Source organism: Pogoniulus pusillus, chromosome 2 (assembly GCF_015220805.1).
Source record: "Pogoniulus pusillus isolate bPogPus1 chromosome 2, bPogPus1.pri, whole genome shotgun sequence".
Taxonomy (NCBI): domain Eukaryota; kingdom Metazoa; phylum Chordata; class Aves; order Piciformes; family Lybiidae; genus Pogoniulus; species Pogoniulus pusillus.
In genome coordinates this window covers 6,290,961-6,317,749 of record NC_087265.1, presented here as the reverse complement: position 1 = coordinate 6,317,749, position 26,789 = coordinate 6,290,961, and the positions used below count along the sequence as shown (strand labels likewise).

Genomic DNA, 26,789 nt, shown 5'->3' with positions numbered 1-26,789 from the left:
TGGGGCTGTTGAGCCTGGAGAAAAGCAGCCCCAAGGGGATCTGATCAATACTTAGCAAGAGCTAAAGGGCCTCTGGGGGGCAACTTGAGGATGTTTCATCTTGTCCTATCACTTGTTCCTTGGGAGAAGTCACTAACCCCCACCTGGCTCCAACCTCCTTTCAGGGAGCTGTAGAGAGCAGCGAGGTCTCCCCTCAGCCTCCTCCCCTCCAGGCTGAACAGCCTCAGTTCCCTCAGCTGCTCCTCCCAGGACTTGTGCCAGGAGCACAAACACTTCCACGCAGGAGTAGCACACCCTTTGGGAGGCTGCAAGAGGCCAGGCTGTGTCAGGAGGAGGCAGAGAGAAAGGCAGCATCTGGCTGAGCTTCAGGAACCTGCTGGCACTGGAAGGATCAAAGGCAGCAGCTGCCCACTGGTGTAATTTCTTCTCGGAGGCGTATGTTGGGCCCGGTCCAACTCCTGCTCAAAGCAAACCCAAGGACCCAGAGGCACCACAAGCTGCTTAGATGCTCTCCTCCCAATCTTATTACCCCAAGCCCTTTTTTTACCTACTGCAGCAAACAGGGTGGTACTCCAGCTCAGCCAGCTGGGAGCCCTTCCAGCCCCCTCAGCGCTCTCCTCTCCTCACAAAGCAGTGAAGAGCCAAGACAAAAGCAGGCTCATCTCAGCTCTGAGCAATCACCTCTCTCACACAGCCACTCCAGAAGAAAAAGAGAGCTGACTAGAAGAAAAACATCTGTTGTGGAGGCAATCTGACCAGTGGTGCACACCAGCACTCAGCAGAGGCCAGCATGGGGACCTCGGCAAAGCTAAGCAGTAGCTAAAGGCTGAGGGTGAAGAAGATGTGGCCAGAATCTATTCAGTGGTGCCCAGTGACAGGTCAAGGGGCAAGGAGCACAAACTGGAAGCCAGGAGGTTTCACCTGAAGGTGAGGAGAAAAGTCCTTGCTGGGAAGGTGCTGGAGTCCTGAAGCAGCCTGCTCAGAGAGGTTGTGGAGTCTCCACCTCTGGATAGATTCCACAGCCATTTCCAACACAAGAAGGACATGGACCTGATGGAGTGGGTCCAGAGGAGGGCCACAAAGATGAGCAGAGGGCTGGAGCCAAAAGAGGAGCAATGGATAGGTAATGGTTTGAAACTAGAGGAAGGTAGATTTAGTTTGGACATTAGAATCACAGAATCCATCTGGTTGGAAGAGACCTCAAAGGTCATCCAGTCCAACCCTGGAGTTGGAAAGAGGAAGTTCTTCACAATGAGCCTGGTGAGACATTGGAACAGGTCACCCAGAAATGCAGTGGGGACATCCAAGGTCACAACTGTGGATCCCTGAGCAACCTGCTCTAGTTGGAGGTGTCTACTGACTGCAGGAGGTTGGACAAGATGACCTTCAAGGGTGCCTTAAAACACAAAGCATTCTGTGATCCTGGGCAAGCTGCTGTGGGTGTCCCTGCTCTAGCAGGGGGCTGCAGCAGCTCTGCTGTGAGGACAGGCTGAGAGAGTTGGGGCTGTGCAGCCTGGAGAAGAGAAGGCTTCCAGGAGACCTTGGAGTGGCCTTCCAGTATCTGAAGGGGGCTACAGGAGGGCTGGGGAGGGACTATTGGCAAGGTCTTTAATGCCAGGATGAGGAGGAATGGGTTTGAAGTGGCAGAGGGGAGACTGAAACTGGGTGTTAGGAAGAAGTTGTTTGCAGTGAGGGTGGTGAGAGACTGGCACAGGTTGCCCAGGGAGGTTGTGGAGGACAGAAGCACAGAATGGGATCAAAGATCCCATTCTGTGCTTCTGTCTTCCACAACCTCCCTGGAGGTGTTCAAGGCCAGGTTGGATGAGGCCTTGAGCGACCTGTTCTAGTGGGAGGTGTCCCTGCCTATGGCAGAAGAGGTTGGAACTGGCTGAGCTTTGAGGTCCTTTCCAACCTGAACCATTCTGTGTTTCTATGATTTCTGGCTGCCTAATTCAACCAGGACCCAAGCCCAGGCCAGACAACCTCAGCAGATCCTGGGACAGGAGCAGCCCTGGCTGGCTGGGATCCAGCAGCTGATAGCAAGAGGAGAGGCAACAAGAAGCTGTGGCTTTCAGAAGCTGCTCAGGGATCTTTCACACCATCAGCAGACAAGTCAGGGTTGGGACCATGTGTGCTGCAGGAGACAAGGAGCTGACTTGCAGGGAATGATATAATTTAGCCTAGAAGATTAAAGAGAGTGAAACTCTAACTGGGAGCCCTACAGCCTGAGGACTGGCCCCTGTCCAAGGAGGGGGGGGGGGAGAATGCTGAAATCCAACCCCACCACATAAAACCAGATGTTGCCATTTCCACCCAAATCCATTTCCAAGGTCTGTCATTTGGAAGCATGGCTGGGAGAAGGGAAGGCTGAACTTTTATTAGCAGCATTCTGTGTAAGAAGCAAGATGAAACTTGGTTACCACAGCCATAAAAATCCTCTCTGCTCAGGCTGTGAGAAAAAGAAAAGCCAAACCCAACCCTTCATAGGCTCCATCAAGCCCACATGGCTTTAGAAGAACAATGTGGCTTTATGGAGAGCCACCCAGGAAGGGTCCTCTCTCTGCAAAGGTCTTGGGTGCTAACAGATTAAACCCACCAGGGACATGTGCCAGGCAGGAGTTTCCCTCATTAATTCCATCTTTCTTGCCTCTGGCTCAAAGAGGAAGAATTTAAGAGTCCTCAGCATAGAATCACAGAATCAACCAGGTTGGAAGAGACCTCCAAACCCAACTTAGCACCCAGCCCTGGCCAATCAACCAGACCATGGCACTAAGTGCCCCAGCCAGGCTTGGCTTCAACACCTCCAGGAACAGCAACTCCACCACCTCCCTGGGCAGCCCATTCCAATGCCAATCACTCTCTCTGCCAACAACTTCCTCCTAACATCCAGCCTAGACCTCCCCTGGCACAACTCAGAATCATAGAATCAGCCAGGTTGGAAGAGACCTCCAAGCTCAGCCAGTCCAACCTAGCACCCAGCCCTGGCCAATCAACCAGATCATGGCACTAAGTGCCCCAGCCAGGCTTGGCTTCAACACCTCCAGGCACAGCAACTCCACCACCTCCCTGGGCAGCCCATTCCAATGCCAATCACTCTTGAAGCTGGAAGAGGAACTTCTGAGAAGGGCTTGTAATGATAAGACAAGGGGTAATGCATTTGAGCTGGAAGAGGGGAGACCTAGACTGGAGGTTGCTCAGGGAGGTGGCAGAGGCCTAATCCCTGGAGGTGTTTAAGGCCAGGCTGGAGGAGGCTCTGCACAGCCTGATCTAGTGTGAGGTGTTCCAGTTGGAACTGGCTGATCCCTGTGGTCCCTTCCAACCCTGACTGATTGTGAGCACCTCCCATGCATTGCCCAAAGGCTGTTGCTTCTTTCTCCTCCAACAACCTTTTGACATGGTTTAGGGACATGGTTTAGTGTTAAGCTTGCAGTGCTGGGTTGAGCTTGAAGGTCACTTCCAACTAAAGATACTTTGCAATTCTGAGTTCTGGAGGGGTGAGAAGTGGTAACACACTTCAGAAGAACACAGCCCTCACCAGCCCTGGTGTTATAAACCACAGAACTGCTTCAGCTGGCAAAGCCCTTTCAGATCATGCAGCCCAGCCATTCTCTAACTCTGCCCAGGGCTGCTGCTCAAGCATGTCCCTCAGCACCACACCTCTGCCTCTCTCCAGCACCTCCAGAGATGGGGACTCAACCACCTCCCTGGGCAGCCTGTGCCAGCCTTCTGAGAACTCCTCCAGTCAAGAAGTTTCTTCTAATGTATAAGCAGCCCTGAAATTCAGGAGCCCCTTTATGAACCTCCTTCTCCTGTCTGTGCCCCTTTGTCCGCTGGCACAATGCAGCCTTTCTCTCCCCCACAACAGCCCACTGTGAGCAGCAGCTCCCACCACCAGCCAGCAGCACTCCACAGGAGCACTTTGTTTGGTCAGACCATGCTGACATTTTTGCAGTCAGCCTGAAGAACAAAACCCTCACTTTGTCCCCACCAGTTACTGGTTAAGTCAACAGTTGTTGCACACTTTACTAGCTTAAAATACCTTCCACTTCTTTACCAGCAGGGTTGAAGCAGGAGACAACAAAAGCATTGACCTTCCCCACAGCACATGCAAAGAGTTTCTTCCAGCACCAACTGGTCTGCAGTGGTCCATAAGGATAACTCAGGACTGGTTTCAGCCTGGCCCATTCATTATTCACCCAGAGCAATCTGAGCCTGAATGAGGCATTGTGAACATCGAGGGCTGAACAATATTGGCTCCCTTGGCCCCAGTGAAAATGGGATGGAGGTAAACAATGAGGTCCTCGTTTGCTGGGCCCCCAACCTTTCAGCCACCCAGATGGAGCCAGCCTCTGTCAGCTCAGGGCTGGTGGTCACAGCCAGGAGATGGAATCATGCAGTTGTAGAACTGTCTTGGTTGGAAAAGACCTCCGAGGTCCTCAAATCCAATCCTTAACCAAACACCACCATGGCCACCAAACCATGGCCACTTCCACACCTCCAGGGATGGTGACTCCATCTCCTCAAGGTGCACCAGGGGCTTTTTAGGTTGGACATGAGGATCATGGAATCACAGAATCAGTCAGGGTTGGAAGGGACCACAAGGATCAGCCAGTTCCAACCCCCTGCCACAGGCAGGGACACCCTACCCTAGAGCAGGCTGCACACAGCCTCATCCAGCCTGGCTTTAAACACCTCCAGGGATGGGGCCTCAACCACCTCCCTGGGCAACCCATTCCAGCCTCTCACCACTCTCATGCTCAACAACTTCCTCCTCATGGCCAGCCTGACTCTCCCCACCTCTAGCTGTGCTCCATTCCCCCCAGTCCTGGCACTACCTGAGAGCCTAAAAGGTCCCTCCCCAGTGTTTTTGTAGGCCCCTTTCAGACACTGGAAGGCCAGGAATGAGGAACAGTTTTATTCCCCAAAGGGTTGTCAAGTCCTGGATCAGGCTGCCCAAGATGAAGTCCCCATCCCTGGAGGGGTTTCAAAGAGGTGTATCACAGAATAACAGAGTGGTAGGGGATGGAAGTGACCTCTGAAGAGCATCCAGTCCAACCTCCCTGCCAGAGCAGGATCTTCTAAAGCAGATCACATAAGAATACATCCAGACAGGTCTTGAATGTCTCCAGAGATGGAGACTCCACCACCTCCCTGGGCAGCCTGCTCCAGTGCTCCAACACCCTGAAGAAGTTCCTTCTCATGCTCAGATGGACCTTCCAATGGTCAAGCAGATGTGGTGCTGAGTGCCATGGTTTAGTGGTGACCTGGCAGTGCTGGGTTCATGGTGGGACTTGATGATCTTAAAGGTCTCTTCCAAGCAAAGCAATCCTCTGATTCAGACCTGAAAGGCCTCTTCCAAGCAGCATGACTCCCAGGAGATAAAAGGGGAGCCAGCAAGGACAGGGCAGTAAAAGAGACTTGATGAATGGCCACAGAAGAGAGCAGCCAAACTGCTCAAATGGATGAACTCCTCTGAGCAAGCAGCAGGAAAATGTCCCTTGTGTTCCAGCACTGCTCCACTGCAGATGGGGCACAAGCTCTCAGCATCTGCTCTGTGACCCCTGAGCTCCCCCAGAGCTGTCTCAGAGCTCTCTCCACTCTCTTTCCTTTCCCTGGGGTGCATTTGCTTGTCTTGCACCACAAATCCCTGGCAGCTCAGATAAAACAGCAGCACCAGTTCTCACAAATCCATGGAAACAAGGACAAAGGGCTGGGAGCACTGCTAAGGGAGCCCACTGGCAAGGGGGACAGGCAGGGCTGGTGGCTGTGGCCAGGAGCTCACCAGGCCAAGGATGCCAGATCCCATCCAGGCAGCATTTGCCTTTGGGGTGAGGTGCTGGGAATGAGAGGTGGCTCCAAACAGAGCTGGCAACAGCCCAGGAAGGATGACAAAGATAAAGGAATAGCCAAAGGTCCCAGCTATGCCCAGGGCTTACCTGGGGCACAGCAACTCCAAACTATTCCCCTTAAACACAGCACAGTCATTGAATGCTTTGGGCTGGATGGGACCTTCAAGACCATCTAGTTCTAACCCCTCTGTCACCTCCCACTAGAGCAGAAGGGTCTGGAGCATCTCTGTGAGGAGAAAAGGATGAGAGCCTGAAGAAGAGCAGCCCCAGAGGAGATCTGAGCAATGCTCAGCAAGAGATTAAAGACCTGTGGGGAGTAAGAGGTTGGGGCCAGACTCTTGTCAGTGGTGCCAAGGGACAGGCCAAGGGGCAATGGGCACAGACTGGAAGCCAGGAGGTTTCACCTGAAGATGAGGAGAAACTTGTTTGGTGCTGGAGCCCTGGAGCAGGCTGCCCAGAGAGGTTGTGGAGTTGTCCTTTGAAAGCTGGAGAGCTTCCTAAGCCACCTGGACAAATAGCAGGGGGGGTTGGACTGGATGATCTGCAGAGGTCCCTTGCAACCCCCTCCACTCCATGATGCTATGAAATGCAAAGCCATTTGCACAAAGAATTCTCCACCAGCTTCGGATCAGCTGTGGCTTTCCAGCTCAGCCAGACCCTGAGAACCAAACTCTGTTCTCATTTACATCAGGGTGAAGCTCAAAGCCTGATGAACTATTTGATGTTCACCCTGATGTAAATGAGGGCAGAATTTGGTCTGAAACATCCTGTTTTCCCTCCTGACTTTATTACAGGGTGAGCATTAGGCAGCAGCTCAGGTTTCTTTTGAAGTTCTTTCATGGCAAGGCGATAGAGCAGCCAAGATCTCGTTCAGCAAGTCTAATCCCTCCTAAATATGCACACAGGGTGTGATGAAAGAACCCCAGAGAAGCCTGGCAGCCCTGCAACACCTCCTTACAGAAGCCACACCAAGGTTGCTGAGCTGACAGCAAGTCAAATGGGAAGGGTTTTGCCAGAGAGCCAAGCCTGGGTGCATCACAGGGCAGCAGCCGCCAGGGCTCCGATGGACCAGCTGCATGAGCTGTGAGCATGGGAAGCTGGAACCATTGCAAACCATGGCCTGGGCATGCTGGAGAGCTGGGTGCAGTGCAGCCTCAGGAAGTGCAACAGGGGCTAGCCTGGGGTCCTGTCCCTGGGGAGGAAGAACCCTCTGCAGCAGTACACTTGAGGACGCCGTGGAGAAGGAGCCGAGAGTGCCAGCAGGAGAAATGAGAGCTGATCAAGCACTTGGAAGAGGAGGGAGGAGCAAAACCCTGAGGGTGAAAGCAGGTTGGACTGTACCCCTGGGCAGCCTGTTCCAGGCCTCTGTTGTCCTCACAGGGAAAAAATCCCTCCTCATGCTTCCATGGAACTTCCTCTGCCTCAGCTTCCCCCCAGTGCCCCTTGTGCTGTCACTGGGCATCACCCAGCAGAGCCTGGCCCCAGCCTCCTGCCACTCACCTTTATATCTTTATAACCACTGCTGAGCTCACCCCTCAGGCTCCTCCTCTCCAAGCTAAAGAGTGTCAGCTCCTCAGGCTCTCCTCATAAGGAAGATGTTCCACTCCCTGAATCATTGTCATGGTTCTCTCTCAAGCAGTTCCCTGAGGTCCTTGAACTGTGGGGCTCAGACCTGGGCACAGTATTCCAGATGCAGCCTCACCAGGGCAGAGTAGTGGGGGAGGAGAACCTCTCTCGACCTGCTAACCACAGCCCTCCTGAAACACCTCAGCCCTAGGAGATGCAGGACAACTGTCTTCAGAGGGGAACTTCTTTATAGGGCAACTACCTTTATAGGGGAACCTCTTTTCTGTAAGGGTCCCAGAGCACTGGCACAGGCTGCCCCGAGAGGCTGTGGAGTCTCCTTCTCTGGAGCCTTTCAAGGCCTGTTTGGATGTGTTCCTGTGTGATCTGTGTTAGATTGTGTGGTCCTGCTCTGGCAGGGGGGCTGGACTCAGTGATCTCCTTGGGTCCCTCCTAACCTCTAACATCCTGTGAGCCTGTATCCACACATCCCCCCCAGTCCAGCAGCAGAGAAACCTACCTCCTTGAAGTTATCAAAGGCAGATAAAATGATTTCGTGTCCTCCTCTGACGAGGCAAACGGCTGCTAAAAGCTCTAAGACAAGGGCCTTTGTCCTGCGAAGAGAAGAAAGCACAGGAGTCAGCGAGCACCCTCTCTGCACCCCCCTGTGGAGACGCTGGGAGGCTCGGTTTGCAGCCCAGGTGCTTTCAAAGCCTTGCCCCCTGGTGAGCCTGCAAGATGCAGAGTGCTGGGGGCACTTGGACTCTCCCAGGCCCATGCAGTCACCCCTCACTTCAACGCCTCTCAGAAGCATGCAAAGGTTGAAGTCACACATTCTGCTGGTGGGAACTCCAAGCAAACCAAAAAGGCAGCTGAACAGCTCTGACAAAGGCAGACCACAGCCACCTCCAGCAGCCTGTGCCTCCTGGAGAGTTCACACCTGCACAAAGCCACAGGAGGAGGTCTACACGAGCCCAGGGCCACCACACACCAGCCACGAGTCAACTGTCTTCACCCACACCACTTCAGCCTCGGTTTTATGGGGAGTAATAATTCAAATCTGTCTCTTTCCTGCTACAAATATGAATTATTTTCTAGGGTAACCATTCAGAGGCACAAAAATAAACCAAGATGCCTTCAGAGTTGTCTCCTCTGGGACAAGAAACGTGGGCAACTGGTTGCCAGCAGTGCTAAGGCAGGCACAGCAAGGAGAGGAGGTCACAGATGACTGAAAGGAAAGCATGCAGCAGACTCAGTGTCACTCCAGTTTAAAGAATCCCCCCAGAGGTGGGGGCAAAAGCACCAAGTGGACTCGAGGAGCTCTGAGGAGAGAGCAAAAACCATGCAGGCAGGGCTGAAATTAGTCTCATGCTGAAGCACTGACTCAAACCAGATGTTACAGCAAAAGAAGTACCTTGTTTGGCTTTCAAAGTGGCAAGGCTATCTTTGGAAAGCAGAGAAAATGTTCATTCTCCTAGGAAGTTTTAAATGGGTCACTTGCAATTCTCAGCTCTTATTTTCCTGCTGCAAGAAGAAAACCCAAGCTCCTTCAGACAGGAACAAGAGGTTCTGACTATGGGTCTGCAGTAATATCCCATCCCAGGGTGGGCTGTGAGCCATGTGCATATGGTACCTGTCAGCAGAGGGTCCAGGCAGATTCACAGGTTCACAGAATCAAGCAGGTTGGAAGAGACCTCCAAGCTCAGCCAGGCCAACCTAGCACCCAGCCCTGGCCAACCAACCAGACCATGGCACTAAGTGCCCCAGCCAGGCTTGGCTTCAACACCTCCAGGCACAGCAACTCCACCACCTCCCTGGGCAGCCCATTCCAATGCCAATCACTCTCTCTGACAACAACTTCCTCCTAACATCCAGCCTAGACCTGCCCTGCCACAACTTGAGACTCTGTCCCCTCTTCTGTTGCTGCTTGCCTGGCAGCAGAGCCCAACCCCACCTGGCTACAGCCTCCCTTCAGGTAGTTGTAGACAGCAATGAGGTCACCTCTGAGCCCCCTCAGAAGGGATCTTAAAGATCATCCAGTTCCAACCCCACTGCCATGGGCAGAGACACCTTCCACTAGAGCAGGTTGCTCAAGGCCTCATCCAACCTGCCCTTGAACACCTCCAGGGAGGTCTTTTCCATCCACAACCTCCTTGGCAATTTGTTCCAGTGTCTCACCACCCTCACTGGAAAGAATTTCTTCCCAATCTCCAGTCTAAATCTCCCCGTTCAAGCTTCAATCCCTTTCCTCTGGTCCTACAAGATGCCCAGGTCTCTGGCACAGCCCACACACCTGCACTGAGATGGGAGGAGGACAGTGAGGGCTGTGTTGCTGGCCTCTATGTGGGCACAACCAGAGGAGATTGGATTGGGTATCTGAATGGAGACAAGGAACAATTTCTCTGCTGCAAGAGTGGTCAGGCACTGGCACAGGCTGTCCAGGGAGGTGATGGAGTCACCATGCCTGGAGGTGTTGAAGAAACCTGTGGCCATGGCACTGTGGACCATGGTTTAATGGCCATGGTGGTGCTGGGTTGATGGTTGGAGTGGGTGATCTTAGAGGGCTCTTCTAACCCAAACAATTCTGGTCCCAACCAGCCAGGCACTTAGGTTCTGGGGATGGAATCAGCTCCAAGCTGCTGCATCTCTTTTGCCCTAAGCAACCAAAGCTCTTCAAAACTAAACCTTGTTCAGAAATCATGTAAAGGTGAAAACAAATTAGAGGAGTTGACCAGCACTGAACTTCAGTTTCACCTTCAGATTTTTTTTAGCCACATTTGATTCTTTTTTACCTAAGCAGATATCTAAATAGCTGAATTCCTTCAACAAAAAGACAACTAAACTCTCTGCATCAACTGACTGCCAGGCACAGGACAGCAAAAATGATAAAACCAATCAACTTTTCATGGCCTTCCCATTTATCCTCTGCTTAGGCTTGCTGGTTTGGAGCTAACTAAAAGAAAGGAAGGATTTCCATCAGCACAAGGTAACAAGCAGTGCACCATAAAGCAAGCAGGCAACCTAGACTTGACCTAAGTGCTGTTTAGTTTCACCTCATCCCCTCATTTTACCTTTCCTCAGCATGTCAGCTCTGGGTCTGTGAGACATGCAACAGCTCCAGGTCTTGCTGGATGTGGCTTCAAGGACCCCAAGAGTGTGTGTGTGAGGAGAGAAGGGGTCACAGCCTTGCAGCCAGCACTTTCCAAGGACCCCAAGAGTGTGTGTGAGGAGAGGAGGGGTCACAGCCTTGCAGCCAGCACTTTCCAAGGACCCCAAGAGTGTGTGTGAGGAGAGGAGGGGTCACAGCCTTGCAGCCAGCACTTTCCAAGGACCCCAAGAGTGTGTGTGAGGAGAGGAGGGGTCACAGCCTTGCAGCCAGCACTTTCCAAGGACCCCAAGAGTGTGTGTGAGGAGAGGAGGGGTCACAGCCTTGCAGCCAGCACTTTCCAAGGACCCCAAGAGTGTGTGTGTGAGGAGAGGAGGGGTCACAGCCTTGCAGCCAGCACTTTCCACTGTGCAATTCCAGCCTTGTTGCTGTGGTTCAAGAGCCACACAACACAGAACAAGAAGGAAACCTTTTCTGAAATAAATTCAAACCTAAGCATCCCTCAGACAAAATCTGGTCAAGAAGATTTTGCTGTTCTCCAGGTAGGCTTCCATGGTAAGCTGCTCATTACCCCTGCACTGCAGCAGAGCTTCTCGAGCTGCCCAGGGAGGTGGTTGAGTCACTCACCCCAGACGTGTTTGAGGGTGGTTTGGATGTGGTGCTTGGGGATATGGTTTAAAGTGAATCTTGCAGAGTAGGGTCATAGGTTGGACTCTCCAACCTGGATGCTTCTGGGATTCTGTGATTAAGGTGCAACTTCCCAGCTGAAGAGTCAGAGGTTCCAGCAGGCTGGAAGGGACCCTCAAATGTCCATAACCAACAGAGGACCCTCAAAGGTCCAAAAGCAACAGAACTAGATGGCAAGTGCTCAGTGATTTGCACCACTTCATCTGATTCTTGTGCACCAACACACCCCTGAAAACCTCCTTTTCATGTGCTCTTTACTTACCTACTTCTCAAAGGCTCTAAAAGCAGGAGCAGCCTACCTGGGGTTCTTGTTGTTCAAGCTTAGTGCAATCTCGTTCACGGCGTGGGGATGGGACATGACCATGTTGAACCCATACTGAAAAAGCAAGAGGAGAAACAGGGGGTCAGCTTGGAGATAAATGACTCTTAGAGTCACAGCATGGCTTAGGTTGGAAGGGATCTCAGTGATCAGCTACTCCAACCTCCCTGCCATGGCAAGGGACACCTCTCAACCAGGCTCGGTGCTGAAGGTCTCATCCAGCCTGGCCTTGAACACCCCCAGGAAGGAGGCAGCCACAGCCTCCCTGGGCAACCTGTTCTAGAGTCTCACCACCCTTGTACTGAATAATTTCTTCCTAAGGTCCAGCCCAACCCTACTCTCCTCAGCTTCAAACCATTCCCCTTGTCCTGTTGCTGGACACCCTTATGAAACGCTCCTCTGCAGCCATCCTGTAGGATCCCTTCAGCTACTGGAAGGCAGCTCTTAAATCCCCCTTAAACAAGTCCAACAGATTACCCTTCTCTGGCCAGTGCTGGTCTTTCACTGTGCTGTAAACCAAACAAAACCTTGTTGGGTTTAGTAAGTCAGTCACAGCATTTCCATCTACCACTTCACCGTCACTAGGAGTGTCTGAAGTACTCAGCTTGCCCACAGCAGTCAACACAAAAGGGTCCAAGAGCTGCTCTTAGAATCACAGAGTCAGTCAGGGTTGGAAGGGACCACAAGGATCATCTGCTCCCAGCCCCCCTGCCTCTTATCCCACTCTGCTTGTCCTTTCCTCCTTGCAACTCCTCCTTACTCTTATCAAGTACATCATTTAGAGGCACAGAACTGTTTAGGCTGGGAAAGACCTCCCAGGAGGTGTTCAAGGCCAGGCTGGATGAGGCTTTGAGCAACTTGGTTTGCTGGAAGCTGTCCCTGCCCATGGCAGGAGGGTTGAAACCAGATGGTCTTGAAGGTCCCTTCCAACCCAAAGCATTCTGTGAATGAGAGAACCTGACCATTAACCTTCTAAAGAGGAATCTGCAGTTCAGCTGATAAAACCTCTTCTTGCCCAGCATCCTGCACAGCTTGTGCTGGCTTTGCTCTCCAGAAATGAAAGGAGAAATTCCTTTGGAGAACACTGCATTGGTTGTTAGGAGAAGATTGCTGTTTGTACCCTTTCCCAACAGAGGGAAGACATTTGACTGAGCTGCCTTGCTATAAACATGTGACAAGAGTGAGAGCTTGGATCCTCCATCCATACATAGCTCTTCTGAGAAATCCTCCTAAGTGTTAGCACTAAATTCAGGGAGAAGTTCTCATTTCAGTCAGTGCAGAGCCAGCTCAGCACTGCAAACAGCAACAGCCTCAACACACAATCACCAAATGGGCTGGGTTGGAAGGGATCTTCAGAGCTCAGCCAGTCCAACCCTCCTGCACTCAGCAGGGACATCTGCAACTGGAGCAGGTTGCTCAGAGCCCCAAACAACCTGACCTGCAATGCTTCCAGGGATAGATCATCTGCCACCTCTCTGGGAAACCTGGGACAGGCTCTCACCATCCTCAGTGCCAAACATTTCTTCCTCTTTCTAGTCTGAATCTTCCTCTTTTTGTTCAAACCCTCACCCCTTGTCCTGGCACAACAGGCTCTGCTCAAAAGTCTGTCCCCAGCTTTCTGATCAGCCCCTTCAAGCACTGCAAAGCCACCAGAAGGTCTCCCTGCAGCCTTCTCTTCTCCAGGCTCTCTCAGCCTGGCCTCCCAGCAGAGCCCTTCCAGCCCTGCCAGCATTGCTGTGGCCTACTCTGGCCCTGCTCCAACAGGTCTCTGTCTGTGCTGCTCTGAGCACTCCAGAGCTGGCCCCAGCCCTGCAGGTGGGGTCTCAGCAGAGCAGAGCAGAGCAGAGCAGAGCAGAGCAGAGCAGAGCAGAGCAGAGGGGCAGAATCCCCTCCTTGCCCCTGCTGCCAGGGATCAGCCCAGGATGCATCATGCTCTTACCTACCTGTGTCTTCACATCTCTGCTAAGTCACCCCATGGCTACACAAGGACTATGCTCAACTACTTCCCAACCATGCTGCCTACAAATAAGAATTTAACCCTTTGTGTCAGTTCTACCTTCATTCAGCACTGCCCTTTCCCTCCCCTCCTCCCAAGCCCAGAGCAGTCCTGTGGCCCAAAAGCAGGAGAAGGGCAGTACCTGGTAGTTCATGATGGCCCTCAAACACATGATGCAGACGTGGACATCATCTTTTTTACTCACTAATCTCGAGTTCTTGAGCGTCCTTCTGCTGGGCAAAGTGTTGTACCTGCAAAGAAGAACAGCTCAAGTCAGCCACGAGGAGCTCTTCAGGTGGTGAGAAGAGGAGGGAGACAGAAGCAGTGCTCCACTGGGTGAGAGTGTGGCCAGCTCTCTGCTTCGCAGCCACCCGACAGCACACATGCAGATGAAGCAGAAAAGAAGTGTCATGTGCAGGCTGCATGCTCAACACACACAGCCCCAGGTACCAACCCCTGCCTACTGAGCACTGCTGCCCAGCCCAGCCCGTGAGCTGACAGGCTCAACCCTTCCACAGCATCACAGAATCAACCAGCTTGGAAGAGGCCTCCAAGCTCATCCAGTCCAACCTAGCACCCAGCCCTGGCCATCCATCCCAGCAGTGACACATCCAAAGCACATACCCCCACAGCAGTCTTGAGGAGGACTTGGGGGGGTCAGTTGGTGACAAACCCCCTAGGAGCCAGCAATGGGCCCTGGCAGCCCAGCAGGCAGCTGTGTGCTGGGAGAGCAGCAGCACAGGGAGGGGATTCTGCCCCTCTGCTCTGCTGAGACCTCACCTGCAGCACTGCTTCCAGTTTTGGTGCCCCCAGCACAAGAAGGACCTGAAGCTGCTGGAGAGGGTCCAGAAGAGGCCACAAAGATGATCCCAGGGCTGAAGAATTTCCCTTATGTGGACAGGCTGAGATTTGGGGTTGTTCAGCCTGGAGAAGAGAAGGCTCCAGGAAGACCTTAGAACAGCCTTCACATATCTGAAGGGGGCTGCAGGAGAGCTGGGGAGGGACTTTTTAAAGGGATTACAATGAGAGGATGAGGGGGGAATGGCTTTGAGCTGGAAGAGGGGAGATGGAGACTGGAGATGAGGAAGAAATTCTTCCCAGTGAGGGTGGTGAGACACTGGCACAGGTTACCCATGGAGGCTGAGGATGCTCCTCCACTGGAGATGGTCATGGCCAGGCTGGATGAGACCTTGAGCAACCTGGGCTGATGGAAGGTGTCTCCACCCGTGAAAGTGGAGGGGGGCTGATCTTTAAGGTCCCTTCCAAGCCAAACCATTCTGCCATCTCCCAGGGCATGCAGAGGGCAAAGAAGGACCCACCTACAGGCTGAGGAATTTCAGGGGTTTGTGCCGTGTGCTTTGGCTTTGGATGGGGCTGAACATTCACAGCCAGCAGCAAGTGCAGGAATTCCTGCTGCATTCGAGCCAAGAATGGAGCCTCTCCTCTGCTCTGCAGCTGAGCCTTCTCAAAGCCCTCCCAGTTCCTGCAGGGAAATGCAGCCCCTGGGAGCTTTCCTGGGAAGCCTCAGCACTTCCACTGTAACCCCTCACTGGCACCTTGGCAGCCTGGGCAACGCACAGGGAAGGGTTTGCTTCTCTTCCCTCTGGGAAACAAATGCAGCTGGGAAAGCTCCTGCGCTGCAGTGCCCTTGCTCCTGGACTGCAGTGCCCTTGCTCCTGGGCTGCAGTGCCCTTGCTCCTGGACTGCAGTGCCCTTGCTCCTGGACTGCAGTGCCCTTGCTCCTGGACTGCAGTGCCCTTGCTCCTGGGCCGCAGTGCCCTTGCCCCTGGACTGCAGTGCCCTTGCCCCTGGGCCGCAGTGCCCTTGCCCCTGGACTGCAGTGCCCTTGCCCCTGGGCCGCAGTGCCCTTGCCCCTGGACTGCAGTGCCCTTGCCCCTGGACTGCAGTGCCCTTGCCCCTGGACTGCAGTGCCCTTGCCCCTGGGCCGCAGTGCCCTTGCCCCTGGGCCGCAGTGCCCTTGCCCCTGGACTGCAGTGCCCTTGCCCCTGGACTGCAGTGCCCTTGCCCCTGGACTGCAGTGCCCTCGCTCCTGGACTGCAGTGCCCTTGCCCCTGGACTGCAGTGCCCTCGCTCCTGGACTGCAGTGCCCTCGCTCCTGGACTGCAGTGCCCTTGCCCCTGGACTGCAGTGCCCTCGCTCCTGGACTGCAGTGCCCTTGCCCCTGGACTGCAGTGCCCTCGCTCCTGGACTGCAGTGCCCTTGCCCCTGGACTGCAGTGCCCTCGCTCCTGGACTGCAGTGCCCTCGCTCCTGGACTGCAGTGCCCTTGCTCCTGGACTGCAGTGCCCTCGCTCCTGGACTGCAGTGCCCTTGCCCCTGGACTGCAGTGCCCTTGCCCCTGGACTGCAGTGCCCTTGCCCCTGGACTGCAGTGCCCTCGCTCCTGGACTGCAGTGCCCTTGCTCCTGGACTGCAGTGCCCTTGCTCCTGGGCTGCAGTGCCCTTGCCCCTGGGCTGCAGTGCCCTCGCTCCTGGACTGCAGTGCCCTTGCCCCTGGACTGCAGTGCCCTTGCCCCTGGGCCGCAGTGCCCTTGCCCCTGGACTGCAGTGCCCTTGCCCCTGGACTGCAGTGCCCTTGCCCCTGGACTGCAGTGCCCTTGCCCCTGGACTGCAGTGCCCTTGCTCCTGGACTGCAGTGGTCTTAGCTCTCAGCACAGTCCCCAGCCAGGAGTTCCATGAATCCATGCTGGTACTCAGTCATGACACAGCAGCAAGACGAGGTGAGAGTCAGAGATCATCCAGTCCAAACCCCCTGCCAAAGCAGGACCAGCTGAGGCAGGTCACACAGGAACACATCCAAACAGATTTTGAAAGACTCCAGAAGAGACTCCACAACCTCTCTGGGCAGCCTGCTCCAGGCCTCCAGCACCCCCACAACAAACAACTTTCTCCACCTCCACAGATAGAACCTCCTGGCTTCCAGTCTGTGCCCATTGCCCCCTGGCCTGTCCCTGGGCACCACTGACAAGAGTCTGGCCCCAGCCTCTTGCCCCCCACAGCTCCTTTATCTCTTGCTGAGCATTGCTCAGATCCCCTCTGGGGTTGCTCTCCAGCAGGCTCCACAGCCCCAGGGCTCTCAGCCTTTGCTCCTCACAGAGATGCTCCAGGCCCCTCAGCAGCTGGACTCTCCAGCAGTTCCCTGTCCCTCTGGAACTGGGGAGCCCAGAACACTGCTGGCTACCTCTCTAAGCCACCTCACACTCGTTTTGTTTCAAGAGAGGAGCAGCTTTCAAACTCAGTGACTAATACTGGTAGTAATAAAAGTAATAGCAAAGGTTAGTAATAAAGACATCAGCAAGCAGTAACAGAGCTGTGTGCTCCTGACTCACCTGCTCACTCTCTGACACAACTCACTTGTGAACCTTTTCACTTGCCAGGCAGAGAAAGATCAGAGAATCGGAGTGGTTTGGGTTGGAAGGAACCCACAAAGGTCTTCTTGTCCAACCCCCCTGAAGCCACCAGGGACACCTCCAACTAGAGCAGGTTGCTCAGGACCACATCAAGTTTGGCCTTAAATGTCTGCAGAGATGGGGCCTCAACCACATCCCTGGGCAGCCTGTTCCAGTATCTCACCATCTTCATTGTGAAGAACTTCTTCCTGATGTCCAACCTGAATCTCCCCAGCTCTGGTTTCAAACCACTGTCTCTCATCCTAGCACCACTTTCTGAACAGTCCCTCCCCAGCCCTCCTGTAGGTTCCCTTCAGGTACTGGAAGGCAGCTCTAAGGTCTCACTGGAGCCTTCTCTTCTCCAGCTTGAGCAGCCCCAACTCTCTCAGCCTGTCCCCATAGGGGAGGTTCTCCTGCTCTCTGATCATCTTTGTGGCCTCCTCTGGACCCACTCCTTCTTATGTTGGGGTCCCCAGAGGTGGGGGTGATGAGGTGCCTCATAGTGGAGCTTGGTGCCAGGCAGTGAGCACAGCTCAGCAGCACCCTGTGTGGCTCCAGGACCCTTCCTTGCTTACCAGCTCCCGGGTGGGCTGAGAGGTGAGCTGCAGAGAGGCAAGAGCTGGGGACTCTTAGCCTGCAGCAGTCACCTCCCTTCGCTTTCATTTTCCAAGAGATGAAAGAAACCCTAAAATTCAAAGCAGAATTCAGTCCAGCTGCTGCTTTGAATCAAGAAAGCAGCTCAGGGCACTCCAGATCTCAGCTCTGCAGGAAACATGACCTAGTTTTCCTGGGAACAGTGAGTGGTTAAAGCGTGGGAGCTGGGTTTTGAGGGGCATGAGCTGTGCCTCGTGAAGGACCAGGAGGGGATCAGGCTGCTCCCTGGGCTTTGGGGCTGCCTCCAAACCACCATGAGCACACTGCATGGGGTGCACTGCATCTCACACCTCAGCTTTGAGACACTGTGGCTGCTCCTGGTGGGAATGAGACCAGCCAAGGAGCTTCAGCTGAAGTTGTCATAGAGTCACCCAACTGTTTTGGTTGGAAGAGACCTCTAAAACCATCAAGCCCACCCATCAACCTAAGACCACTATGGCCATTAAACTGCATCCTGAAGTGCCAGGTCCACACATTTCTTGAACACCTCCTGCCCTTCCAGCCTGCATGGCCAGGCTCAAAGACACACAGAGACTCAGAGAGAGTGATTGGCATTGGAATGGGCTGCCCAGGGAGGTGGTGGAGTTGCTGTGCCTGGAGGTGTTGAGGCAAAGCCTGGCTGGGGCACTTAGTGCCATGGTCTGGTTGATTGGCCAGGGCTGGGTGCTAGTTTGGGCTGGCTGAGCCTGGAGGTCTCTTCCAATCTGGTTGATTCTATGATTCCTTCACCTTTCAAACCCCCATTGCTGGTACTAAAGATTGGTAGTCTCACATGAAGCCTGACCTGGGAAGTGTGGAAGTGCTGGGGAAGGTGGAGCCGCAGCACACAGCATGATTCCATACACCTACTTGGCCACATGTGAGAAAAACACTGCCATGGAAGACCTAAAAAGCCATTTCTGGTCACACACCATGATTCATCTCTGCTTTCAACCACTGAAAGCTGCATACATTATTGCCCTTTACATTTTAAATGAGAAGAGGAATTAGATCTTTATCAAGGGGGGGGGGGAAATCCTCTTCCTCAGCGCCTGCTCTATCAACTCCTTCAATTTCAGACTGCCTTCAGACATCTGACAGAGCTTTGTCAGCTGTAACAAATGAGAAAGAAAAATCTCTTTAAATTAATAAAAAAATACCCTAAAGCCAGAATTTGGCATTTCCAGCAGCTCAGGCAGCAAGGAGAACAAAACAACCCAAGAACTGTGGAGCACTGCAGCAGGACACTGGAGCACGCTGGGCTCCATCTCCTCACTGTCAGATTCAGCCACCTGGATGGAGACTTGCCAGGCTGAGAGATCAAAGAATCAATAAGGTGGGAAAAGAATCAGAGAATCAGGCAGGTTGGAAGAGACCTCCAAGCTCAGCCAGTCCAACCTAGCACCCAGCCCTGGCCAATCAGCCAGACCATGGCACTAAGTGCCTCAGCCAGGCTTGGCTTCAACACCTCCAGGCACAGCAACTCCACCACCTCCCTGGGCAGCCCATTCCAATGCCAATCACTCTCTCTGACAACAACTTCCTAACAACATCCAGCCTAGACCTGTCCTGGCACAACTTGAGACTCTGTCTCCTTCTTCTGTTGCTGCTTGCCTGGCAGAAGAGCCCAACCCCACCTGGCTACAGCCTCCCTTCAGGTAGTTGTAGGCAGCAATGAGCTATGCCCTGAGCCTCCTCTTCTGCAGGCTGCACACCCTCAGCTCCCTCAGCCTCTCCTCATAGGGCTTCTAAGACTTCTAAGAACATCAGATCCAACCATCAACTCATGGCTATCATGACCACTAAACCATGTTGTGAGTTGCTCATCCCTGCACCTCTCACCACCTGCATGGCTTCTGGGCACTAATCAGAACAGAATCACATGTTTATTCAGGTTGGCAAAGCCCCTCAGGATCACCAAGTCCAACCCATATCCCTACTCTGCAAGGTGCTCCCTAAAACATATCCCAAAGCACCACAGCCAAACAACTTTTAAACACATCCAGGGCTGGGGACTCCACCACCTTCCTGGGCAGCTCATTCCAGTGCCTGACCACTCTTGCTGGGAAAAAGGATTTCCTAATACCCAGTCTAAGCCTACCCAGAGGCAGCTTGAGGCCATTCCCTCTTGTTCTATCACTGTTTACCAGTGAGAAAAGACCAGCACCAAGCTGGGCTCCAATCACAGAATCACACAACTTTAGAGGTTGGAAGGGACCTCCAGAGATCATCCAGTCCAACCCCCCTGCCAGAGCAGGATTCCCTAGGGTAGTCTGCACAGGAATGCATCCAGGTGGGTTTGGAAAGCCTCCAGAGAAGGGAACTCCACAACCTCTCTGGGCAGCCTGCTCCAGGGCTCTGGCACCCTCACTGCAAAGAAGTTTCTCCTCATGTTGAGCTGAAACCTTCTCTGTTCCAGTTTGTATCCACTGCTCCTTGGCTTATTGCTGCTGACCACTGAAAAGTGATTGGCCTCAACCACTTGACCCCCACCCCCCAGGTATTTGTACACATTGATCAGATCTCCTCTCAGCCTTCTGAGAGGAGATCCAACACTGCAGAGCATTGCAGGCACCAAAAAGGAGCTCTGGGGGGAAGATGATACTTGCCTCTTCTGAAGAGGGGGAAGAGACCCACAGAAACCAAACCTGGGCTGCAGACCCATCTAGAAGTGATCCCATACAACACTACCTGCCCACAGCCAGGTTGTTTTGAAGCATAGAGATGTTCACTTGGAAGATTCAAGAGTAAATGGGCTCAGGTTGTACCAGGAGAGGTTTAGCTTGGTCATGAGGAACAATTTCTTCCCCTTGAGGATTGTAAAGGCCTGAATCAGGCTGCCCAGGAACAGTGGTTCCAGTGGGTCCAGTCCCCATCCCTGGAGAGGTTTCAAAGCTGTGTAGATGTGGTGATGAGGGAAATGGTTTAGTGGTGAGCTGTCAGTGCTGGGTTAATGGTTGGAGCTGATGATTTCAGAGGTCTCCTCCAACCAAAACAATTCCCTGAGTCTCATGACCAGCTAAATGGGCAAAGTCAGAGGGAGCTGTTGTGTTCTCTTCCCAAAAGCCAAGATTCATAAACTGATAGATTCACAGAATGGTTTGGGCTGGAAGGGACTTCCAAGACCATCTAGTTCCAGTCCTCTGCCATAGGCAGGGGCACCTGCTAGAGCAGATGGCTCAAAACAGATCTCACCACTCCAGGCTGTACAGCTCACTCTCTGCTCTCTCTACAGCAGTTCTCCATCTCACAGATCCCTACTGGGTGGTGGTCACTGAGTGATATCATCAATGATAGCCACAGCTTACACACCCTGCAGGAGCTCACAGAGCTTCCACCCAATGTTGGCTGCTGATTAGGCTGAAGAACGAGGAGAGAATATCCAACTATGAGCTGCAGCAGAGAGTGCAGCAGAGAGGGCAAAGAGCTGCAGCAGAGGGCAAAGACTGCAGCACTGAGGGCAATGAGCTGCAGCAGAGAGAGCAAAGAGCTGCAGCAGAGAGTGCAGCAGAGAGGGCAAAGAGCTGCAGCACTGAGGGCAAAGAGCTGCAGCAGAAAGTGCAGCAGAGGGAGCAAAGAGCTGCAGCAGAGAGTGCAGCAGAGAGCAAAGAGCTGCAGCAGAGAGTGCAGCAGAGAGCAAAGAGCTGCAGCAGAGGGCAAAAGAGCTGCAGCGCAGGGCAAAGACTGCAGCACTGAGGGCAAAGAGCTGCAGCAGAAAGTGCAGCAGAGAGAGCAAAGAGCTGCAGCAGAGAGTGCAGCAGAGAGGGCAAAGAGCTGCAGCAGTAAGGGCAGCAGAGGGCAAAGAGCTGCACTGCAGAGGGCAAAGAGCTGCAGTAGAGAGTGCAGCAGAGGGCAAAGAGCTGCAGCAGAGGGCAAAGAGCTGCAGCAGAGGGCAAAGAGCTGCAGCACAGAGGGCAGCAGAGAGGGCAGCAGAGAGGGCAAAGAGCTGCAGCCCAGCTGGGCCCCTGCTCCTGCCCTAGATGCAGCTGGCTCTCTGTCAAGAGACACCAATCTCTCCACACAGCCACGACTGCCCAGAATGAATGAGGGATTTTTTGGTAGAGGAACTCTTTTACAACAAGTCTCCAGGCTGGAGCTGAAGCTGTTTCCTCCCAATTAGCAGCAATTGCAAGCACCCCTGATGTTGTTTGTTTCCTTCCTGCAGGCAGGGCAGGCTGGCAGTAGCTCTGACACCTCCCTCTGCACGCCACCAGCCAAGCCCAGGGTGGATGACTCTCTTCTGCTTTTGATTTCATTTCTTGTTCCTTAAACATGAGGCTTGATCCCAGCAGCTGGAGGAATCGTTGGGTTTGATTTCCTGTCTGCTGCAGGTCAGAGATTATGTCACCCAGAGTATATTTATCCTGCTAATTCAAGTCAGATGGTTCCTCTTTGTATTCCTTCTGCCCCTCCTAATTTAAAGCACAGCAAGAAAAAAACCTTTGACTTCTGACAAGAGCAAACCTGACTCTGGGCAAGCTCCTGCTGCCTGGAATGCTCTCTGCTCCTGCCAGCCAGCAGCACCAGGCATGGCATGGCACACGTGGAGGACAGAGCTGCTCCACAGCTTCAGCCCTTTTGCTGCTGGAGGCTGGGGGGAAGAAGAGAGGATCTGGTTGCTTTCACAGCTGGGATGTGGCACCCACGTGGGAACACCAAGCACCAGGAGATACAGGTTGTAAGGGAGTACTGCAGCCAGTTCTGCAGCCCCTATTACAGGAGGGCTATGGAGGTGCTGGAAGGTGTCCAGAGAAGGGCCAGGAGGATGAGCAGAGGGCTGGAGCAGCTCTGCTATGAGGGGAGACTGAGGGAGCTGGGGCTGTTCAGTCTGGAGAGAAGGCTCCAGGGTGACCTTCTTGTGGCCTTCCAGTATCTGAAGGGGGCTACAAGAAAGCTCAGGAGGGACTTAGATTGTCAGGTAGAGATAGGAGTGGGGGGAATGGAACAGAGCTGGAAATGGAGAGATTCAGCCTGGATGTTAGGAAGAAGTTCTTCACCAGGAGAGTGCTGAGAGCCTGGAATGGGTTGCCCAGGGAGGTGGTGGAAGCCTCATCCCTGGAGGTGTTTAAGGCCAGGCTGGATGAGGCTCTGCACGGCCTGATCTAGTGTGAGGTGTCCCTGCCCATGGCAGGGGGGTTGGAACTGGCTGATCTTTGTGGTCCCTTCCAACCCTGACTGATTCTATGATTCTTCTCAGCCAGATGTTCAAGGGTAAATCATTAACTCATTTGAATCCATTTGTTAACAATTCTGCTAAGTTGGGTGCTTGTAAAGGGACAGACACAAAATCCCTGGATCCCAGAATGGTAGGGGTTGGAAGGAACCTCTGGAGATCATCCAGTCCAATCATCCTGCTACACCAGGGGCACCCACAGCAGCTTGCCCAGCAGCAGCACAGTGCCCAGATGGGCTTGGAAGCTCTCCAGAGAAGGAGACTCCACAGCCTCTCTGGGCAGCCTGCTCCAGGCCTCCAGCACCCTCACAACAAACAACTTTCCTGTCATCTTCAGGTGGAACCTCCTGGCTTCCAGTTTGTGCTCATTGCCCCTTGGCCTGTCCCTGGGCACCACTGACAAGAGTCTGGCCCCAGCCTCTTGCTCCCCTACAAGTCCCTCATCTCTTGCTGAGCATTGCTCAGATCCCCTCTGGGGCTGCTCTCCTGCAGGCTCCACAGCCCCAGGGCTCTCAGCCTTTGCTCCTCACAGAGATGCTCCAGGCCCCTCAGCAGCTTTGCAGCCTCCCCTGGACTCTCTGGAACTGGAGAGCCCAGAACTGGACCCCACCATGCTGGGATTCAGTGAGCTAGGAGCTCCTCTGCTCCTAGCAAAGGAGTGACTGAGAGAGCTGGGGATGGTTAGTGTGAAACAGAGAAGGCTGAGGAGAGACCTCACTGCTGTCTACAGCTACCTGAATGGAAGATGTGGAGAGGCTGCTGCTGGTCTATTCTCACAGGTAACTGGAGGCAGAACAAGGGGGAATGGCCTCAAGCTGAGGCTGGGGAGGTTCAGATTAGACATGAGGACAAAGGTTTTCAGAGAGAGAGTGGTCAGGCACTGGAATGAGCTGCCCAGGGAGGTGGTGGAGTCACCCAGCCTGGCTGTGTTTAAGGGTGGTTTGGATGTGGTGCTTAGGGCTATGGTTTAAGGCGAATCTTGTAGAGTAGGGTTCTAGGTTGGCCTTGGTGATCCTGAGGGGCTTTGCCAACCTGGATGCTTCTGTGACTCTGTGATTGTGTCTTGGGGTAGGAGAGTCACAAGACACACAACTGCCTGCTCAGAACCACCCTCTGTTAAATCAGCAATTATCTGACAAACACTCTGATGACAAAGATGGTTCCTTCCTCAGCCCAAATTAAATCACTGTGAGATGAAAAGAGAGTGGAGGTCGAGTCCAATTAATGAAGCTGTTCAAAGCCCACTTATGGATTAAGATATCTTTGCCTGCATCACTCTCTCCTGATGGACTCCACAGATTTTGAAGAAAGAAATGAAGTTTCTCAGCTCACACCACAGGGAAAATAAAAGAAACACAACACAGCTGAAGCATTTGACTCAGAAGAAAGGGAATTTCTAATGGGCTGGGACACCACAAAGTCTGCATTAATATTTATCTGACAGGAGAGTAGGACTCTGATGTGAAACTAATGCTCTTTCTATCCCCCACTCCTCCCCCCCCCCCCCAAAAAAAAAGAAGCAGCAAGAAAATCCCCAAGGTTCATCTCTGGTTTTATCCTTCTGCCCTCATTTTGGTGTTTTGCCTCCCAAGTCCCTGTGCCTCCTCTTAAGAAAGGGACAAAAAAGAAGCCAAAACAAAACCCCCTCAGTTGCTAAGGAAACCCAAGTGAGCAGGGGAATTGGCAGGGCTGAGCACTGCTAAAAAGAGCTAGGGGAAGGCAGCTAAAGTCACAAATAGAAATGGAAAGCCTCAGCCAGGCCAAACAGCAGCCAGAAGGCACCACAGAAGCTTGACCTCGGTGCAAGGAGCTGCTCAGGATGGTGGAGCCACAGCACTTGCAAGCAGGCAAGGGCTAACGACCCTGCACCTATTTTGGCCTCAAGTTGTGCCAGGGGAGGTTTAGGTTGGACATGAGGAACAGTTTCTTTGCTGCAAGAGTGGTCAGGCACTGGCACAGGCTGCCCAGGGAGGTGCTGGAGTCACCATGCCTGGAGGTGGTCAATAACTGTGTGCCCATGGCACTGTGGGGCATGGTTTAGTGGCTGTGGTGTGCTGGGTTGAGAATGGATGATCTTAGAGGTCTTTTTCAACCCAAAGAGTTCTCTGATTCCACTCCCTGGTGTTGCTCTGCCCAGATCTCCTACTCCTATTGCTATGATTAAAGCTGCTCAGCATGGAGAAGGCTTGGAGGAGACCTTGTAGTGGGCTTCCAGTATCTGAAGGGGCTTACAGGAGGCTGGGGAGGGACTATTGACAAGGTCTTGTAATGACAGGATGAGGAGGAATGGGATTGAAGTGGCAGAGGGGAGACTGAAACTGGGTGTTAGGAAGAAGTTGTTTGCAGTGAGGGTGGTGAGACACTGGCACAGGTTGCCCAGAGGGCTTGTGGAGGACAGAAGCACAGAATGGGATCTTTGATCCTATTCTGTGCTTCTGTCCTCCACAACCTCCCTGGAGGTGTTCAAGGCCAGGCTGGATGAGGCCTTGAGCAACTTGTTCTAAAGGGAGGTGTCCCTGCCTATGGCAGGGGGTTGGAACTGGCTGAGCTTTGAGGTCCCTTCCAACCTAAACCATTCTATGATTCTGTGTCCTTAGGAGGAGATTCCTTCAGTGCTTAAAGGGGACTACAGGACAGATAGGGAGGAACTTCTCAGGCAGTGTAGGAATAGGATGAGGATAAAGGTCTGAAATGGGAAAAGAGACTTGGATTAGATGATTGGAAGAAATATCTTGACAGCGAAGGTGGTGAGACACTGGCACAGACTGCCCAGAGGGCTTGTGGATGTCCCCTCCCTGGAGGTGTTTAAGACAACATGGGCAAGGTGTCCCTGCCAGTGGTTTGGAATTAGATGATCTTTAAGGTCCCTACCAACTCAACCCATCCTATGAAAAGCCACTTGCCCTGTGCTGAAGCCAAGCTGCATCTTGCTTCACAGGACACAGCATTTTGTTCTCCTGCACAAAAACCTCTAGGGATGCCAGCACCCTTTGAAGCTATACTGTGACAACCACATCTTTTGGTGCCTGTAAAGCTCCCCTTTGATAGAATCATAGAATCAACCAGGTTGGAAGAGACCTCCAAGATCATCCAGTCCAACCTAGCACCCAGCCCTATCCAATCAACCAGACCATGGCACTAAGTGCCTCATCCAGTCTTTTCTTGAAGACCTCCAGGGACGGTGCCTCCACTACCTCCCTGGGCAGCCCATTCCAATGGGAAATCACTCTCTCTGTGAAGAACTTCTTCCTAATATCCAGCTCAGGCTCTCCCAAAACGTGTGATTCCCAATTATAAAGGCAAGAGGAGCAGTGCTAGCCACGTGGCAAGCATGCCCTGCACAGCCCCTGCTGTGTGTAGAAGCTGGCGCCAGGGACTTAGGAGGCTTTCTGGCTCGAAGCCTCATCAGCAGAGTGCAAAGGGAAGCTGCTCCAGAGGCAGTTGGCTGACAAGCAGCTCTGGCAGGCTTTGAGCTGGAGGTTGTCAGGCAGAGAACACAACCTGATGGCATGTGAAAGGTGGGTGAGAGCACAGGAGGGAAGGCTGAGAGAGCAAAGAGTATGAAACACAGAAGGGGAACGGAGCATGCAAGGGAGGAGACATTGAAATGGATAAGAAAAAGGGAAAGGAATAAACAGGGGATGTGGAAGTGGAAAAAGGATGGGAGGAAATGAAGAGGAAAAGATGTAGGAGACATGCAATGCAAACCTGAGTTCTGCAGTTCTGTGCCACTAACCACAAGCACACCTCCCAAAGGCAGCAGCCAGAGAGCCTCCGGCGAGCACGAGGCTCCACCATCTCTCTGGCAGAGCACTTAAAGATCAGGGAAAACAAAGAGGAAAAGCCAAACCCTAAGAGCACCTTGGCCACATGAAGGAAACACTCAATCAGCTGGGGAAGTCATTTTGCTGCACTCCACAGCCTCTATCTCTTTACCAGAACTGCCCCATGTCTGGCAACTACATTTCCCAGGGCTCACATCTGCTGCCGCTAAGGATGTAGGTGGAAGGGACTCAGACTGACACTGACTGAAGAGCCAACACCACCAGTGACTG

At 53.2% G+C, this 26,789-nt stretch overlaps 1 protein-coding gene across 6 annotated transcripts in view; it reads right to left on the bottom strand.

Annotated features, from left to right (window-relative positions):
* FMNL2 (formin like 2) overlaps positions 1-26,789 on the bottom strand; it is a 195,469-nt gene that overhangs the window by 42,301 nt on the left and 126,379 nt on the right. For all 6 annotated transcript variants that reach the window (XM_064155031.1, XM_064155046.1, XM_064155053.1 and 3 more), the window contains exons 7-9: positions 13,663-13,771; positions 11,505-11,581; positions 7,933-8,026 (exon numbers count right to left, since the gene is read on the bottom strand). In XM_064155031.1, coding sequence (XP_064011101.1) covers positions 7,933-8,026; positions 11,505-11,581; positions 13,663-13,771 — 280 coding nt within the window. The remainder of the gene's footprint in view (positions 1-7,932; positions 8,027-11,504; positions 11,582-13,662; positions 13,772-26,789) is intronic.